The sequence below is a fragment of the Cryptomeria japonica genome, chromosome 1 (genome assembly GCF_030272615.1).
Source record: "Cryptomeria japonica chromosome 1, Sugi_1.0, whole genome shotgun sequence".
Lineage (NCBI taxonomy): Eukaryota > Viridiplantae > Streptophyta > Pinopsida > Cupressales > Cupressaceae > Cryptomeria > Cryptomeria japonica.
Window position 1 is genome coordinate 689,059,033 of NC_081405.1, and position 17,111 is coordinate 689,076,143.

Consider the following 17,111-nt stretch of genomic DNA (forward strand, 5'->3'; position numbering starts at 1 on the left):
GAAGTCAAAAAACCAAGTCCCTTCGAGCGTTCCCCTTTTACAGTCAATTTTGGTTGTAAGGGCTCCATAACGCCTTCTTTTCGTAACCCAAGAGGGCTTTTTCCATCATACCCAAATTTTTGTAGAATCTTGAAGCCTTTGCCATATTTCTCACAGGGTATATTGATCTGATCTTGTGTGTCATCTTCAATATCTTTGTAGAGCATTTTGTATAAACCTTCCTCTTCCAGTTCGCCCCATCTTTGAAAGGTAGTAGGATCCCATTTGAATACTATGATGGATATTTGCTTGTTAGGATGTGGTCTTCCATATTCTTTTGGAGAGCTCATGACTTGTCGTAAATACATGGTCTGATTTAAAGTGTATTCTCCCATGCCTTTGTCCTGAAATCTGCCTTTAAGTTCACCCTGTTTTGATGTCGAAGGTTCTAATGACTCAGGGTCAATGTATGCTGAAGAAGGAACAGCTTCACGATTACTGGGAATGATGGTTTTCGTATGTGATCTCAGGTTATTGCAATATATGAATGGATTAGGATCGCCGTTAACTGTTACTTCGACTCCATTGTGAGGAAACTTAATGCATTAGTGATATGTCGATGGGACTGCTCTCATTTCATGAATCCAAGGACGTCCTAGCAATATATTATAAGTGAGGTCTAGATCTAGGACTTGACAAACCACATCCATTGTAACTGGCCCAATTCTTAGAGGTAAGGTGACTGTGCCCTTGGATGAGCGCTCTTCATCATCATATGCCTTGATGGTGATTTGATTTTTTGAATTCACAGCTTTATCAGAATATCCCAATTGTTTAATGGTGCTCAATGTACAAATGTTTAGACCAGCTCCTCCATCTATCAGGACTCGCTTTATTCGATGTTTGTGTATGAAGGCTTCAATATGTAATGGTGCATTATGTGGCTGACTTACGGAGGCATCATCAGCTTCTGTGAAAGTAAGGGAGTGTGGAACGGAAAGGTATCCCACCATGGCTTGAAACTGGTCCACGTTCAGATCAGTAGGAACGGCGGTGTCTCTCAAGATTTTGTCAAGAATAGCTTTATGAGCGGGGGATATGCGTAAGAGCTCAAGGATGGAGATGAGTGTGGGTGTCTTCCCTAACTGTTCTACAAGGTCATACTCAGGTTTGGTAGATGAAGAAGCGGTGTTTTTAGTTGAAGCACCTGGCAAAGTAATTTTACCTCGACGAGTTGTAACATGACATTCAGAAGTAGGTTCGGAAGAAGATCCAACACCTCTTAGGACAATCTTGGGTCGCTGAGGAGGATTCTCAGGGTTTTTGTTCTTGATGGTAATAGTAGAGATATGATTGTCCATCGAGATATGATTGATAGTTGAATCATAGTTGTAAGGTGCTCTAGTATAGTTGGCTTGATCATCTGTGACTTTAGCTTTTCCTTTGTCATGTTTTGGGAATGGTTCCTTAAACATCTCATGTTCTTGATTGGATGAGTGTCCCTCAATCTCAATATCACCTCTATCAATGAGATCTTGCACAATATTCTTCAGTCGATGACAATTACCTGTTTTATGACCCTGCTTTTATGAAATTCACAATACTCATCATCATTCCACCAATTTGGTTTAACCTTTGGTTCATATGGAGGAAAATCTATAACTATGATCACCTTGTTTGCCACCAGCTTTTTGAAGACTGACTCAAGTGGTTCTCCCAAAGGAGTGTACTTCCTTCATGATCTAGAAGTTGTTTGAGTATTCACTTGATTGTTTGTAGAACTTGATCCTGAAAAGATGAATTTGGGTCGCACTGTGTTGGCATCAACAACACCATCGTTGACTGTGTTCTTGTTTTTATTCCAAAATCTTGGCTCGTCTTTTCCTTTAAAGTCATCTTTGTTTTCCTTGAATATCTTAATGACTCCTTGTTCAATTAGAACCTTTTATGTTGCTAAGCCTTTTTCAATGACATCCTTGAAGGTGGACAAACAAGCTTTTCTTAGATCATAACCAATGTCTTTGTTAACATTTTGGGTGAACATTTCTACCATTTGTTTTTGTGGAATTTCACAAGAGCATCTACTGGCTAGATTTCTCCATCTTTGTAAAAATGATGCAAAAGATTCTCCCTCTTTTTGCTTGGTATTGCACAAAGTAGTGACTGATATGTCTGTCTCTATGTTGTAAGAGAAATGTTGAATAAATGCCTCTGCTAAGTCACCCCATGACTTAATACCAGGTGGAAGTTGGGAGAACCATTCCATAGCTTGATCGCCTAAGCTTTGTGGGAATAATCTCATCAAATATGTCTCTTATGCTGCTACTTCAATGCAAGCTGTGAAAAACTGTCTTATGTGTGCCTTAGGATCCCCTTTTCCTCTATACTTGTCAAATTTAGGCGTCACAAAATGTGTAGGAAATGGGGGCATTGGAATGCTCTTGTCAAATGGATAAGGACATATGTCTCTCATTGTGTATGTTGGCTTCGGTGTATTTATGTCCTCCATTTTCTTTTGTAAGTCCCTTATTTGTTGCTCCAAATTGCTCTTAGGTGGAGATCGACTTCTTGGACCATACCCCATGTTTGAGACACCAATTTGAGGAGGAGCTTGTTGCATATATGGATGATATTGATCATACACATGTTCATATGGAGGAGGTCTATAGTGATGCTGCATATATCGAGCACTTGGTATAGATTCATGTTGAGGAACACCATATCTATTTTGTGCATGTATACCATATTCTACAGGCGTGTCATGTTCCATTGTATTGCCCCCAAATTTGACATGAGGTTTCCTTGTGTCCAAATTTTGAGCATGCCTTGGAATATCCCATTGTTTTGGTGGTTGATCCTTAGCTTGAGTATGTGATTGAGCATATCTGTCTGCGTAAGACCTCCATAATGGTCTGCGAAGGTGAGTATCATATACTTGACCATGTGTATGTGGGATTTCTGGTTTTTGAAGCAAAGCTGATGGTGATTCAGGCACCATATATGGTCCTCTATTTCCTCCACTATTAGGTCTCCTTTGATCCATGTTGGAGTGAGTTTGTTGTAAAGGTCGGTTTTCCATTATTTGAGACATGTCAAAATCATGAGGTATCTTGGCTCCACTTTGTGTCATCATGTGTAAGAAGTATTGTCTATCTCTCCTCATTATTTCCTCAACCAATCGATTGAAATGGGGATTCATAATGGATTCTTCCACATCTGCTGAATGTATTGATAAGTTGTCCAAATTGTCATTGTGTGTAGCATTGTTGTTTGTAGTGTCCATGTTCTCAACATTTGGATTGTTTCTATAGACATCCATGTCCGGCAATGTAGTGTGATCAGTATTGAAAAATAAATCATTGTCATACTCATAAGAACTCATGTTTGCGGATTCTTGAGCCTCTTTAGTTTCTCTCCTAGATTTTTGAAGACAGGTTTCAACCATGAACTAGGTATTGACCAAGATGTAAGAGACTAGATGAAAAATGGAAAGAGTATGGAAGACCAAGAGTTGAATGGAATGTAAATGAGTCTGAAGTGTACTTGCAATGTCCAAAGTGTAAGACCAAATATGTATGTAGTAGAGTAGGTGTGACTTCCAAAGAGAGGATAGTTTCTCTTGATGAGGTAAGTTGACCTTGACTCTAAGTAAAACCAAATGAGACCCAAAGGTAAGAAACCTTGATGAGGGACCACTTAGCAAAGTGTCGTTGTATGTAGTGTGTTGACAAAGTATGATGAGGACAAGCAAGTGACCTTTTGACTCAAGTTTAGACAAGTATGAATGTAAAATGAGATGTGAAGCAATGATGGACTATGTGAGACCCAAGGACAGGTTGAATGCTAGATGAAACCTGAAGAAACAACCTAGGAAGCTCAAGTATTCCGAAACTGATTTATTTTGTTTGCTAGACTGTGAAATTTTCTTGCAATTTTGAACATAGACGCGCCTGTATACTGCACAGACGCGGTTATCTGATGCAGACGCTACTCTGTTTAACCCAGACGCGCTTCTGATATTTTCTTGCTTATGTTTGTTGGACTGTAAAGATTTTTGCAATTCTGGACACAGACGCGACTGTATACTGCACAAACGCTGTTATAAACACAGACGCTATTCTGCCCTTCAAAGACGTGTTTATATGACTCAGACGCGGTTAAAATAGACACAGACGCGTTTCTGTAAAATTTGTGCAATTTTTTCCAATCTGTGAAGTCGTTTTGTTGTGACCAAATCTGATTGTTTGACTGTTTTTCGTGACAAGAGGACACAATGCTGATGAGGACTCAATGTTTGCAAGTGTTTAGACTCCAAAATGACTCCAAGAAAAGTGTGTTGTTTGATGTAAAAATGTTTTGCATACACTTGAAGACACAAAAGACACAATGTTTTGTTGTTTGGTCTTGAATGTTTGAATGTTTAACATAAGTCAAGCACAATTCTTATGGCTAGCCAAGACAATAGTTGTTGATCCCACATGGGGTTTTACCCCCGAGGCTACGCTATTCAGAGCGGATACTTAGATGCTTGACCTCACTGGCTCCACCCTCAGCACTCACTTCTCGGGTCAGCCAAGCATCAGTCCCCATGAAAACTCCCCATGGCGAACTTCGTATCTCTACTAAGAACCGTATGTGTGTGGGCCGCTACCAGAGGTCCGACCTCCTGCCCCAACAACTAGAAGGATTTGGGCCTCTAAAACAAAATGGTACTAGTAAGGGCATCCGCTCGTGTGGCCATACATGCGGCACTTTCAGCTCTGTAAATACAGAAGGCTCCCAACCGGTAGGGGTTACGCCCTAAAACTGATCAAATAAATTTGATCAAACGGGTTTATGGGGAGACATAGTGTTAGTATGAACTAATCAGGACACATTATTCATAGTTTTCACCATGAATACATTTGATTATAGTGATTCGGATGAGGTGGGTTTTCCTCGCTACCACTTGAGTCGTCCTCTTCTCACTAGTAGTCCTAATGACCACACGGGAAGACAGGCCCTCTAAAGATTAAACAAAAAGAGCCTATTGCTCAAGACACAAAAGACAATGATTCAATTTTAGTGCACCAATGGAAGTGTTTGCTAGTCTATGAAAATAAGGCACACAATAAAAATCAAAAACTCTTGCCAAGGACCTGCAACAAAGAGTTGTTAGTAGTTTGGGTTGTTTGAAATAATCACCCCTTCCTGCAAGCACACAAGTTAGGTAAATTTTAAAACTCAAAAGACTCTGTGAAAATAGGGGCCTTCAACCAAACGATTTAGCTTCCAAGGCAAGCTGCACCAATTGTGTTAGCTAGATCTGAAAATGTTAGTCCAAAAATAAACCAGATCTGAAACCCTAAATGCAAAATCTGAAAACTGAATCACTAAAATCTCAAAATTTTGGAACAGGTAATACACAGACGCGATTACCTCCTACGCAGACGCGACTCCACGACAGAAACGCGGTTCTGTGAGACACAGACGTGATTAAAAACCACAGACGCGCTTCATTCACGCAGACGCGGGTGAAAATGACACAGACGCGTTTCTGTAACACAGACGCGCCTCCCTGGAACTTGCAAAATGAAATATTGACAAAACACAGACGCGGATCCAGTTATCGCAGACGCGCCTGAAAATCAAAAACGCGATCCGAAAGTGCGCAGACGCGAAAATACCAAAAATGCTGCCGAAAATGTCCGATCTACAACTTCAAAAACACAAGATCTGCAACAAGGAGGTTAAATGCAAAGGGACAAGAGTCCCACCGGGCATGCCAAAATGTATATGGTGAAAATGGATAACAATAATAACAATATTGAAAGGCTAAATGAATTCAACCACAAAACCCTAGCCTAACAATCAACAAAGATCCACCATAACATATGAAGATTACCTAAGACAATGCAAATCAAATGAAATCACAAAGATTATACCATCACATGTCCAATAGGGTTTTGATCTCCATTCTTCCTATCTCCATTGATCTTGCTTGATATATTTGCTCTCAGATTTTATGTGCACAAGAGCTCAACAAAGAACGGAATGTGGTTGCAAGTAGGATCGTAGTGTAGTCAAGTCCTCCAAATTGTCGATTAGGATTTGATAATGAAGAAGGCATCTCCTTAAATAGAAGACACAATATGAAATGGAGGGATAAGATTGAGAGGTGTAAAAGGAGGTCGGCTAAGATTAGAGGGTAGGTAGAAGAAATAATAAAATAATGAAAGGGGTAGGTAGTGTATGAATTAAGAGATGAATGACATGTGTCGTGTGTAGAAAAGGCTAATGAATTAATTAAATAAATAAAGATTTATTTAATTAATAGAAGAAGTGGGATAATTAAATAAATAAAAATATTTATTTAATTTAGAAAAAGGATAATTTAAATAAATAAATGTATTTATTTAAATGAGAAATAAGGCTAGAAGAGGATAAATGAATTAATTAAATAAATAAAGATTTATTTAATTAATAGAAGAATTAGGCTTAGATAATTAAATAAATAAAATATTTATTTAATTAGACATGACAATTTTAGGTGTCTACAATATCTATCTCAAATTAATCAATTGAGCTTGGCACTTATTTATACTTCTAATATATTACCTATACTCTACCCACCCGTTACATTAGCGTTAGGCTTTTGAGTTCTACATGTTCTGATTTATCTCTATTTTTTCTCATTTGAGATTGCTTTTACCTTAAGTTCCATATTATTTATGCCTAGAAGAAACATGAGTTTTTAGCATTCAAAATTTCTAATTCTAAATTTTGCTACACTTTGTGTAAAAGTTTATTGTTCAACCTCACTTTTACTTTGTCTGATGAGATTCTTAAGCCATATGCAATTTCATCATATTCATTAATAGGTCCAACTTTGAATTGTGAGTATTTTTAACTCAAGTGCATGTACCTTTTTGTGCAACAATTGGATGCTTAATTTATTAAATTTATTCTTGTGTATGTAATCAAAATTTTCAATTTAGCTTTTTTGTGTACATACTTTCTTCTGCTTTAGCCAAGGAATATTGCATCATGAAAAATTCCATTGAATTAATAATTAAATATAGCAAACATCACTAAATATTGAAATTATATGGCATGCATTGTCTAACCAATTTCTATAGGTGATATTCTTATTGGCATTCTAATGATGATAAAATTATGAGCAAAATGAGTACAACAAACTCCTGGTTGGTGGCTATGGAACTATTGGATTTACCAAACTTCTTGGACCCCCAAATTATCTCATAACTTCCCAATATGGAGATTTGACAAAGCGGGATAAAAACCAATGACAATTATCAACAATAAATAAAATGCTTCATAAGAGATTATTTTGGATTTCACAATGATATGTTGGCTATTGTGGCTATGGTTTTGGTGATCTTTTGTGTCTTTTTTGCAATTTGGTTCTCTATTGGACTCACTAGAAACAATTTTCAGAAGAGGTGATGCAAATACTTAAAACAAGCAGCAACCATTTAGATAATTTGTTTTAGATAAATTTAATACTCTGACATATGTCATCCTACCACCTATATACAAGGACATATTATTATTTTTTTATGGATATAACCTTAGTAATTTGTATAATCATCCTTTTTACTATGTTTTAAGACCAACCATGATGATTGGGAACTAGGAAATTCTAATAAATGGGATACATCAACAACAAAAACTAAGAGCTAATAGATTTCCACAATCCATGCAAATATGCATTTTATGCTTCTGGATTTGATTGTGTATGAAATTATTTGAACATCAATGTTTCGGGTCACAATACGTGAACCATCATTTAGATGAGAGAGAGAGTTTAAGGAATTGTAAACTAGTTAGTTGTAAACGAAGACTCGGTAAAATAAGAGAGAGAGAGAGAGAGAGAGAGAGGAGCATAGAATAGATATTAAGAAAACCTAAATCATATTGTGTACTACTTTACTTTGTTTACTTTTTGTTGTCTATTGTGATGGTTGTGCTTTCTGAATCCCTGAAACTACTTTTGGTCATATATTAATTTAATATATGTGTGTATCAGTAGCAACAAGTATCTTGAAATTTCTTAGTGAAAAAGGTAATCTTCCAAAGTATCCCTGTACAATAATTAAAGCCTGTGAAGTTCAAGAATAACCAATCATTAAGTCATACAAGTAATTTCAATCACCCGCAAATATGTGAAGCAGACCAATTAGATACAATAAACAATATGTGGAATCCAATCAATCAACATCTTGGTAGTTGTAAACATTGACCAATCCTACTAGCGCAACCTAACTCGGGTCTAAGAGGGAATTACATCCAAAATCCAATTAGGTTAACAATCTAAAACCATAAGATTTTGAACCAAAAGAACCATCAAAACAATTTGATCCATCTAAAATATTTTTAAAAAACCTAAATCATCTCTAAATCTCAATAGGAATAATAGCATAGACAAATCTCAATAGGAATAATAGCATAGACAATTCCAAACCAACAAAAGGTTTAAAAACAATCCGTTCGAGTGAGGAAAAATCTCCAAAATATCCTATCAAGCTATAACTTACAGTATCTTTCTACTTACCAAAACTATTGCAGAGAAATAATCATTAAATTCCCTTCTTTGATTCTGCAGCAAAATCCAATATCATGATAGTCCAAGCTAAGAAATCAACTTGCCATGTAATTTCCGAGCAATAACGACCCACTAGAAACATTCCATACCTACAAAACTTCACTATATTATTAAAGGAACTAGCGTGGAATTGAAGGTCTATCATTTCTGTTATAACCACACTTAAATAATTGCATGTAATCTAAACGAGTTTAACATAGAAGAGGTGTGGTTGGGGGAGATAGAAGGTGCCTCCACAAGTGCACTTGAAAGCATTTTTCCACTAAACATGGTTGCAAATCAATTTGGGCCTCAAAAAAGTGTGGGAGAATCCTCTAAATAAAATACGTAAATCAAAGTGACATCGAACTGCAGAAAATAAAAAAGCACAGATGACAGTGCGACATGGATGGTTGCAAAAACACTGCAGCTAGTTAATGATTCCCAACCATAAAAACAAGTCCAAAGCTCCAATAACATTTACACAAGAAAGCAATAAAAAGGAGATTAGTATTGAGTGTTAGTTATATCAGAAATCTGAAATATACATTTTCATTTTGTAGGATCAACTTTGTTAAGCATTATTTTTATTTTATTTTTAAATTTAAGTGCTTTATTTCAGCATAGCTATGAGGACAATAAAAATCACATCGTTTACTCGCATTCTATGTAAGAGAGATTTCTTCGTTCTCAGAAACATTACAGGAACAAACCTCTCATCAAACATATAATTGAATTGTTGCTCCATTGTTTGGGTTTTTTTTTATGTTAAAGCATACCATACAGAGATCAGGCTATGTGTGACAAATATTACGTTTTATACAACAAATGCACCTTCATATATGACAGAAGAAATGTGTTTCAATTGTTTCTCACGCATGCACTTCAAGAAACGTAAAGATTCTGAAGTAGCTTGCGAACCAGATTTTGTCGATGGTTTAAAGCAGATTGAAGTAGCTTACAAAGAAGATTTAGTTTAAAGCAGATTATAATCGTTCTTTCGTTTGTAATTTAAATCTATATCAATTTGGTGTGGCAGTAAAGTGAAAAAACACGTTATTTACATGCGCAAGGACAATGCTAATGTTTCGTGATATTTTTCTTTCTGTTACTCATTGAATCACTTCTGATTTAAGTTCTTAAAATCGACAATGTGAATCAATATTGTAGTTATGTTGTCCGAGAATGAGAAAATAATAAGCCTAGTTGTCCAAGAATTCTGGAGACTCATTGTTGGGCAATTAAAGTTAATGAGGATTATTTTTGAAAAACAATTAGAATTGGATTTATACACTTTACTATTGCAATGCGGACGGCACTTCAATGCAACATAGTACTTCTCTATGCATGTAATAGTCCAGGAGCAGCAATTTGGCTCAACTTGGCAGTTTCTAAACACTTGGCTGGAAAACGTCCAAGAGTCAAATATGACCGGCTCTGTTTTCCAAGGTCCAGAGTCACTCACATCCATGGTTTCGTAGATATCTTTATGCAAGTAATTAGCATGCTCGACTTTACAAAGTGCATACTCAGTTCGGGCAACCTCTCTGCCACAAAACGACCTATAAGTCTCTGATTCCGAGTAATCACTAGATTCTGTAATTGAAGTGCAATCTACTTCGACCTGCGTAGAAGGAACCTCCTTGGAAAACAACATTTGAAAAGGTTCAACTGATTTGAAGGACTTCAATTGTTCTGGGGACCTTACAACAATCCACCGATCAGGGAGGGGATCTGCAAACCAATTATTACCTTTCTCCACAAATCCCTTGAATTTGCCACCTCCAGCTAATTTCATAAGCCGATCTTTGGGAGAAGGACTCTTCTGGCAGGGCATTCTTTCGTCTCTATCACATGCCCCTTCATTTGCCTCCCTATTCGTTGACAAATTCCTAGGTAATGCCAAGATGGGAGAACCAGAAGAATCAATAGAAGAGCAGGAATCGGACTCTTCCAAATCCAAAGTTCCTTTGACCAAAGATTGAGGTCCCCTAAGTGGGCTTTCCTTGAGGACAGGAGACTCCTCACTGACGAAGGGATGAGCCAACAACTGCTCACAAGACCACCTCTGTCTGGGATCTCTTCTTAAGCATTTCTCCAAAAAATCCTTGCCTTCTGTTGAGAGATATTGAGGTATCTCAGGAAGCTCTTCACTGAAGCCAATCCTATACATCGCAGTGAAGGGATGCAAATTGCTGCCCCATGGAGGTTTTCCAGTGCTCATCTCAATCACAGTGCATCCAAGAGACCAGATATCAGAAGCAGGCCCCTGTTCCACCTGCTTCACAACCTCAGGAGCCATCCACAGAGGAGTTCCACGCAATTGACATCTCAGTTCCTTGTCCTCTTCACCGCCAATTCTCTTAGCAGAACCAAGGTCAGCAAGCTTCACACCGTTGGAACCCACAAGAATGTTCTTTCCCTTGATGTCACAGTGAACAATTCCCTGCCTGTGGAGGTACTGGATGCCAAGTAGGATGCCTCGGGTGTAACATCTTATCACTGACTCATCCAACTGTCCTCCAAACTTAGTCAATAGATCCCCAATACTGCCCCCTGCCATGTATTCCATAAACAAGTTATAAATACTCTGACGATTCTCTGTGGTGTACTCCTTGCCCAGGCATCGCACAACATATGGAGAGTCCAAGGACTTGAGAATGTTGTATTCATTCTCCAAAGTCGAAATTGAAGTGGTGGCGGACTTGACAGCAAAGAGTTGGGCATTGGACTTGCATATACCTAGACTGACAGTACCAAAAGCCCCGGCTCCTATAATTCCACCACGAACCCATTCTTTCCCTCCCTTCATTTGCTTCTCTATTCTCATTTTCACTCAGCAATATCCATTTCATAACAAAGTCCTAATATATATACCTATGGCCCGCAGGTAGTTTCTTAAAATTTGATTTGACTTTGGAGATCCGTGTGTTGAATGTTGATGCTCTTCGCCGCCTCTTCATACAATCCGTTGGCTTGTCTAGACTCTTAACGGCTGAGAATATTTGTGTAGCTTTCAGAGAATATCTGATTCAGATTAAGCTTCCTCGCCTTCGATTCCATCTGTCCTCTTTCACCGCCTCTTCTTACAATCGGATGGTTTGTTCAGACTCTTTAACGACTGCAATTTTTATATACTTTTTAGAGAATTTCTCATTTGGATCAAGCTCGCATTGCAGCTTTCAAAAGATGGGGAGAAGATTTTGGATGTGAAATTTAATATATCATATTCCACGAAATAAAAATACAGTTTTGTTCTAATCAGTGGTCTATTTTTTAAATTAAATATAATTTTCTTTTTATGTAAAATAATCTTTCATTCAAATTTTAAATAGTAGGAAATTATAAAAGTTTGGATTGTATATTTTTGTTTTAAATTGGAAATGAAAATAAAATTAGAGAAAGATCTTTATTTTAAAGGTTAATGTAGATGTAGACTAGCGCATCTATCTTTAGAATAATATAAATAGGCTGAAAGATATCATATTCATTCATTATTTCAGATAAAAAATTATTATATATGATTATATTGTAATTAATATTAAATTATTACTAAGAAATGATTATATTATTATGTTTTAATATATTATTATTTTCATATTTTTATATTTTTATTACAATGTTTACAAATATTAAAATGCTTTTAGTATCAAAATATTATTATTATATTTTTATTCGATATTTTTTGAAAAAAAGTGGATGTTATGTAGAGACATTTTCAATCCCCCCAATTAATAATATTAGATTGAGATAATTATGAAGATAGCAAAATTGATTGATCAATTAAGTGGCAATTAAGAGGTGGAAGTGAAGATATAATTAGTATTAATAATTAAAAATTATTTAATTGAGTGTATGAGAGGAGAAAATAAATAAATTGAATTAAAAAATAATAATAAAATGTTTTTTTTTTCTTTCAATGCATTAAATGTCACAAACATGTCAAATTAAATGCTTCAAGTTTTTATTGGTGGATGTTTTTGCTTCCATAGATGTGAGAATAATGTGCCTTCAACATAAAGACTCTAACAAGGTTAGCAAGAAGTTTTTGTTCATTTGAATTAAGTTTTGTAATTAGCTCGTTTTAGATTCAAAATACATATGATTTTTTTGTATTAGTGTAATAATGCCATCCCATGTACATTGATGTCCACCTACATGCAACCATCTACAATTTCTAGAGACAAACTATTACTAATAATTAAAGGAGATAAATGGTAGTGAATGTTGTTTATCAAATATATCTTAGTTAGATCTCAAGATTAATATTTCAAGATAGAAGAAATTTCAAAGTGTGTAAATTTAAATTTTTCTAATAAAGACACTGTATGTAACAATAGAATTCTAATAGAAACTTTAATGAAGATTTTATAAATTTTGATATATCCATGAAAATTTAATTTATATGTATCATTGAACTATACCTAAATTATTTTCTAATATTTTTCAAATCCATTTATCTTTTAAAATATTCTTGTATAAATATATTAACTATATATGACCATAAAAAATAAAATTATGTGAAAAACAAACAATTAAAGGAGCTGAAAAAAAAGTACTAACAAACAAAATCCTATTAAAAAATATAAAAACACAACATATTAATGATATCAAAATTATGATATGCAAAGATAGAAAAAAATTAAATTGAATTTAAAATGTCAAACTAATTAACATATCAAAGCTCCAAACAGCTAAAAATAATTATAAATATTATTTATAAAAAATAAGCCGATAGGCTTATATTGTGTGGGGTTTTCACACAATGAAAACAATTGCTGATAAATAATTTATAATCCTTGTAAACAAGTGGACCTGCTAGAGATATGATTTGAAATAAGATTTTATTTTATCTAATGGATTTTGATTGGATAACTTCACCACAAAACAAGTAATGTTTTTAGTCAAATGCAAACTGGTGGAAAAAAAGGAATGTTGGAAAAGACAAGCAAAAAAGCCAAGCTTATTTATGCATTGAATTTAGATTTTATTCACTGTCAACAATCAAAATTTGTATAGTTTATCAACCAACCTTAAACATCACACACTAAGCCACTTCCACTGTTGAGGTGGTAGGTGTGGGCTCGATTCTGTCGCTAGTGCCTGTTTGATTTTCAATTGACTTGCGTTAGCTAGATCAGCATTTGATAGAATGATATTTATTTTCCTATTGATGTAAAGGCATATGTTGGTAAGTGAAATCCAAGTCATCAAATTTTGTGAGTAAAATTTATCATGTGTGTGGAAGAAGGAAGATGATGCGATAGAATGCATTGTGCCATGAGCATTCCATGATTGATAAACCCTCATTGTTTGTGCATAATAGTAAGAAGATTGAGCACAAGTATTGATAATGCAATGTCCACATAGTAGTTGCATTTGATAGATGGCAATTAGACAAGACCAACAATTAATTGTTGCATATCATTGGATGATCTAGTCAATAATAACTACCAAAAAATTTACATTAGCAATAGATTTAATACCTTTAACTCATTAAACAAAGCTTTAAAATTTGCAAGTTGGTGCATACAAAATTAATGAAATAGGTGGGTTTTGACCACTAAAATCCTATTAAAAAATTTAGTAAATAATAGTTTTGTGTAATTATTCAAGGTCTTCTTCTTGGCCTTACAATAGGATTTAAATCTAACTATATAGTCAATTTTGAATAATTGTGTATTTTATCTATAAATATTTATTATTTAGCATTGAAATTATTGAAAAGCAGTGTTCGCATACCATCTCCTTGTGTTATTTTCTTTTTTGTGAGTATGTTCTCTATTGTGAGTCTTTTTACTATATGACTGGGCATACCTTCAATTGGGACCTCATATTATAGTTATGTCAAATTTGGCCTCATACCCTAAGGTTTGTATATTGTGTAAGATTAAAGAATCTTGCAATATTGACTAAAGTTTGCAATCAAGAGATGTCCATCCTCCATAAAATTTGGACAATGGGTAAAACGTAATGTAGATGTCCTCCACTTTGAAATTCATTGTGTATGAAGATTGTTAAGGAATAAGAGAATGACAAACAAAGGATTTTTTGTCAATAAACAAGGAAGGAACTAAGCTCTTCGAATAAAAAGTCTCAAGAAAATGATCAAATGCTTGTCAAGCATAAATTTTTTAACACATGAGAGTTTATCAATGGTACATTTAAAAAATAGATATATTTATGATTATATGTTACAAACCCTATTTTTCCTTACATAAATATTGCAAGCACTCAATTCTATGTTGTAATGATAAAATAAAGTTTACATTGAACCCTAATACTACATTTTTAATTGTCAAAGGTGGAAATTAATTTAATAGTAAAATCAAGGGGAATTTATGGGAGGTGAGATGAATGGTTCATGTAATCTTGATTTGACGCAAAGAGAGCTTTCCCCTTAAGCAAGTGACAATCATCAAACTACCTATCTCAATACAAGATATTCTTAGTCCTAATTTTAAGGAAATTGTTCTTTTTCTTTAAGAAAACAATCTCATGTGTCCCACCAAGAAATAATTCTGACCAACAAGACTAGAGTTATGTAAAATATATACAATTATAATCAAATTTACTTTGTAGTGAATTAGTAGATTAACTAATTTATAATGATCATATGGGATTAAACAAGTTATAGGATATTCGTCCACATGTCTTCTAATTACATGATCAATGTTGTCCAAAAATATATGAGAGCTCTAACACCTCAATAGTTAGACACATGTAACACAATATTCCAAAAACCATACATGAAAAGGCTCCACTATTTTTAGATATCATTATTATGCTATGTATTCTTAAAACCATTATGGTACTCAACAAAAATAATAACAATTATAGATGCCACTAAATGCCTACAATCCTATATGAAAGGGGCTCCACAAAAAGAGGTCATGGCGATGAATTAGCCAATGGTGCATCTATAAGAGCTTTAAATATTTGACAACACCTATAGAATACAAGACCTTATATCATTTATTTTCAATATTATCATATGTTAGTCATGCTAACTCAATATGGTATAGGGTAGTTGATATGTAATACTATCAACCAATAGAATAATGCTATTTTTATAGTCTCTATGGAGCCTCACATGAGTAAACACAATATTAGATCATGTTTTTAGAAAATGATTTGTCCATCACTTGGAGGAAAAATCCCAAACAATCCTTGTGGGTTGCTAGCATATACAATTTTCTAATATAATGTAATCATTTCTAACATCTACATGCTTTAGAAAATAGAAATGGTGGCCATCTGATGGTCTATGAGGGCCTTAACACATTTCACGGGGTTGTGTTAGGAATTGCATGAACTATAGGATTGAGTGAATGTTAGAGTATCGATTCTATCTACAGCTAACAATGTGTGTTGATAATGACCAAACTTATGCAATTCATTGGATCAAAACAAGATCAATGGCCACTATTATCTTTGACATGTTTAATACATTGTACAATCATATTAAAGTCCAAAGAAGAACTTATAAAAAATAAAATATTATTGTAGGGGCATAAAATATTCTAGCATGAGGTCAAACAAGAAAATAAAAGAATATTAATTGATCTTAGAGTAGTATTAAAGGCTCAACCGACATATTTTTGAACTTTTGATAAATACTCAAAGGGTCTAATTTATTCTAAAAAATAATCTCATGAAGAATATCTTTAAGCCTAAACATGATGTAGGCTTTTTACCTTAACAATGAGGTTGTGATGGGTACCTAAACTTTTAATTTACACATTAATGGTTGATATATTATCTTAGGGTATATGCACGAAGTTGTGGTACCAAAAAGGTGCCACACTTCAAAAAAATGAAAAATGCTCATAAGGCGTGCGCCTTATGAGCATTTCAAACTTTAAAAAACCCATGTCCACATTTTGGATGCATTCTGCATTTCCAAACCCACGTTTTGGTGATTTGGGGTGCCATTTTCTTGCACTCACCCTTTGTAAAAGCTTGATTTTGGGCACTAAGTTGTCCATCTCTCATCAAAATGCTACCACGCCATCAAAGAGCTCGAAGAGGTATGTATTTTTGTTTTCTTATTGTCATTTTTTTTATTAATTTGAAGATTAAACTAATTTTATTGATTTAAATTTATTTTCATTATCAGGAAATGAGATTAGACAAGAAAATGTTGAAAACACTCAATCACCCCCTCATGAAGACCATATTGAAGAAGAAGCACATCAAGAACCTCCTACAATCCCTAGACATCACATAGGTACACAAAAAAACCTATTAGGCCAAATAGAAAATAGCCAAAAAGAGCTTGAAGGTTTAATCACAAGGCTAAAAGATCCCACTAGAACAAACTCCCATAGGACAAACTTTGCCAGTTCTTTGCAATCTATTGTATCTCACATGCAATCTGTGAGTGGGCAAATAAATTTTTGGTCCAGTAAGAAGGAAGAACAAAAGAAATTTTATGTTGACAAATTATCATATGCGGCAGTGAAGAAAAAGAAAATTAATAAATTTGACTTGTGTGCTCTTTTTACGGACCCCCGAACAAATCAACCTTTACAACCTGGATGTAGGA

General features: G+C 34.7%; 1 protein-coding gene across 1 annotated transcript; it reads right to left on the reverse strand.

Annotated features, from left to right (window-relative positions):
• Positions 1–9,683: 9,683 nt before the first annotated feature.
• On the reverse strand, positions 9,684–11,393 carry LOC131057831 (mitogen-activated protein kinase kinase kinase 2-like). Its single transcript, XM_057991985.2, has one exon. It carries the CDS (start codon positions 11,391–11,393, stop codon positions 9,684–9,686), a length of 1,710 nt encoding a protein of 569 aa, XP_057847968.2.
• Positions 11,394–17,111: the final 5,718 nt, after the last annotated feature.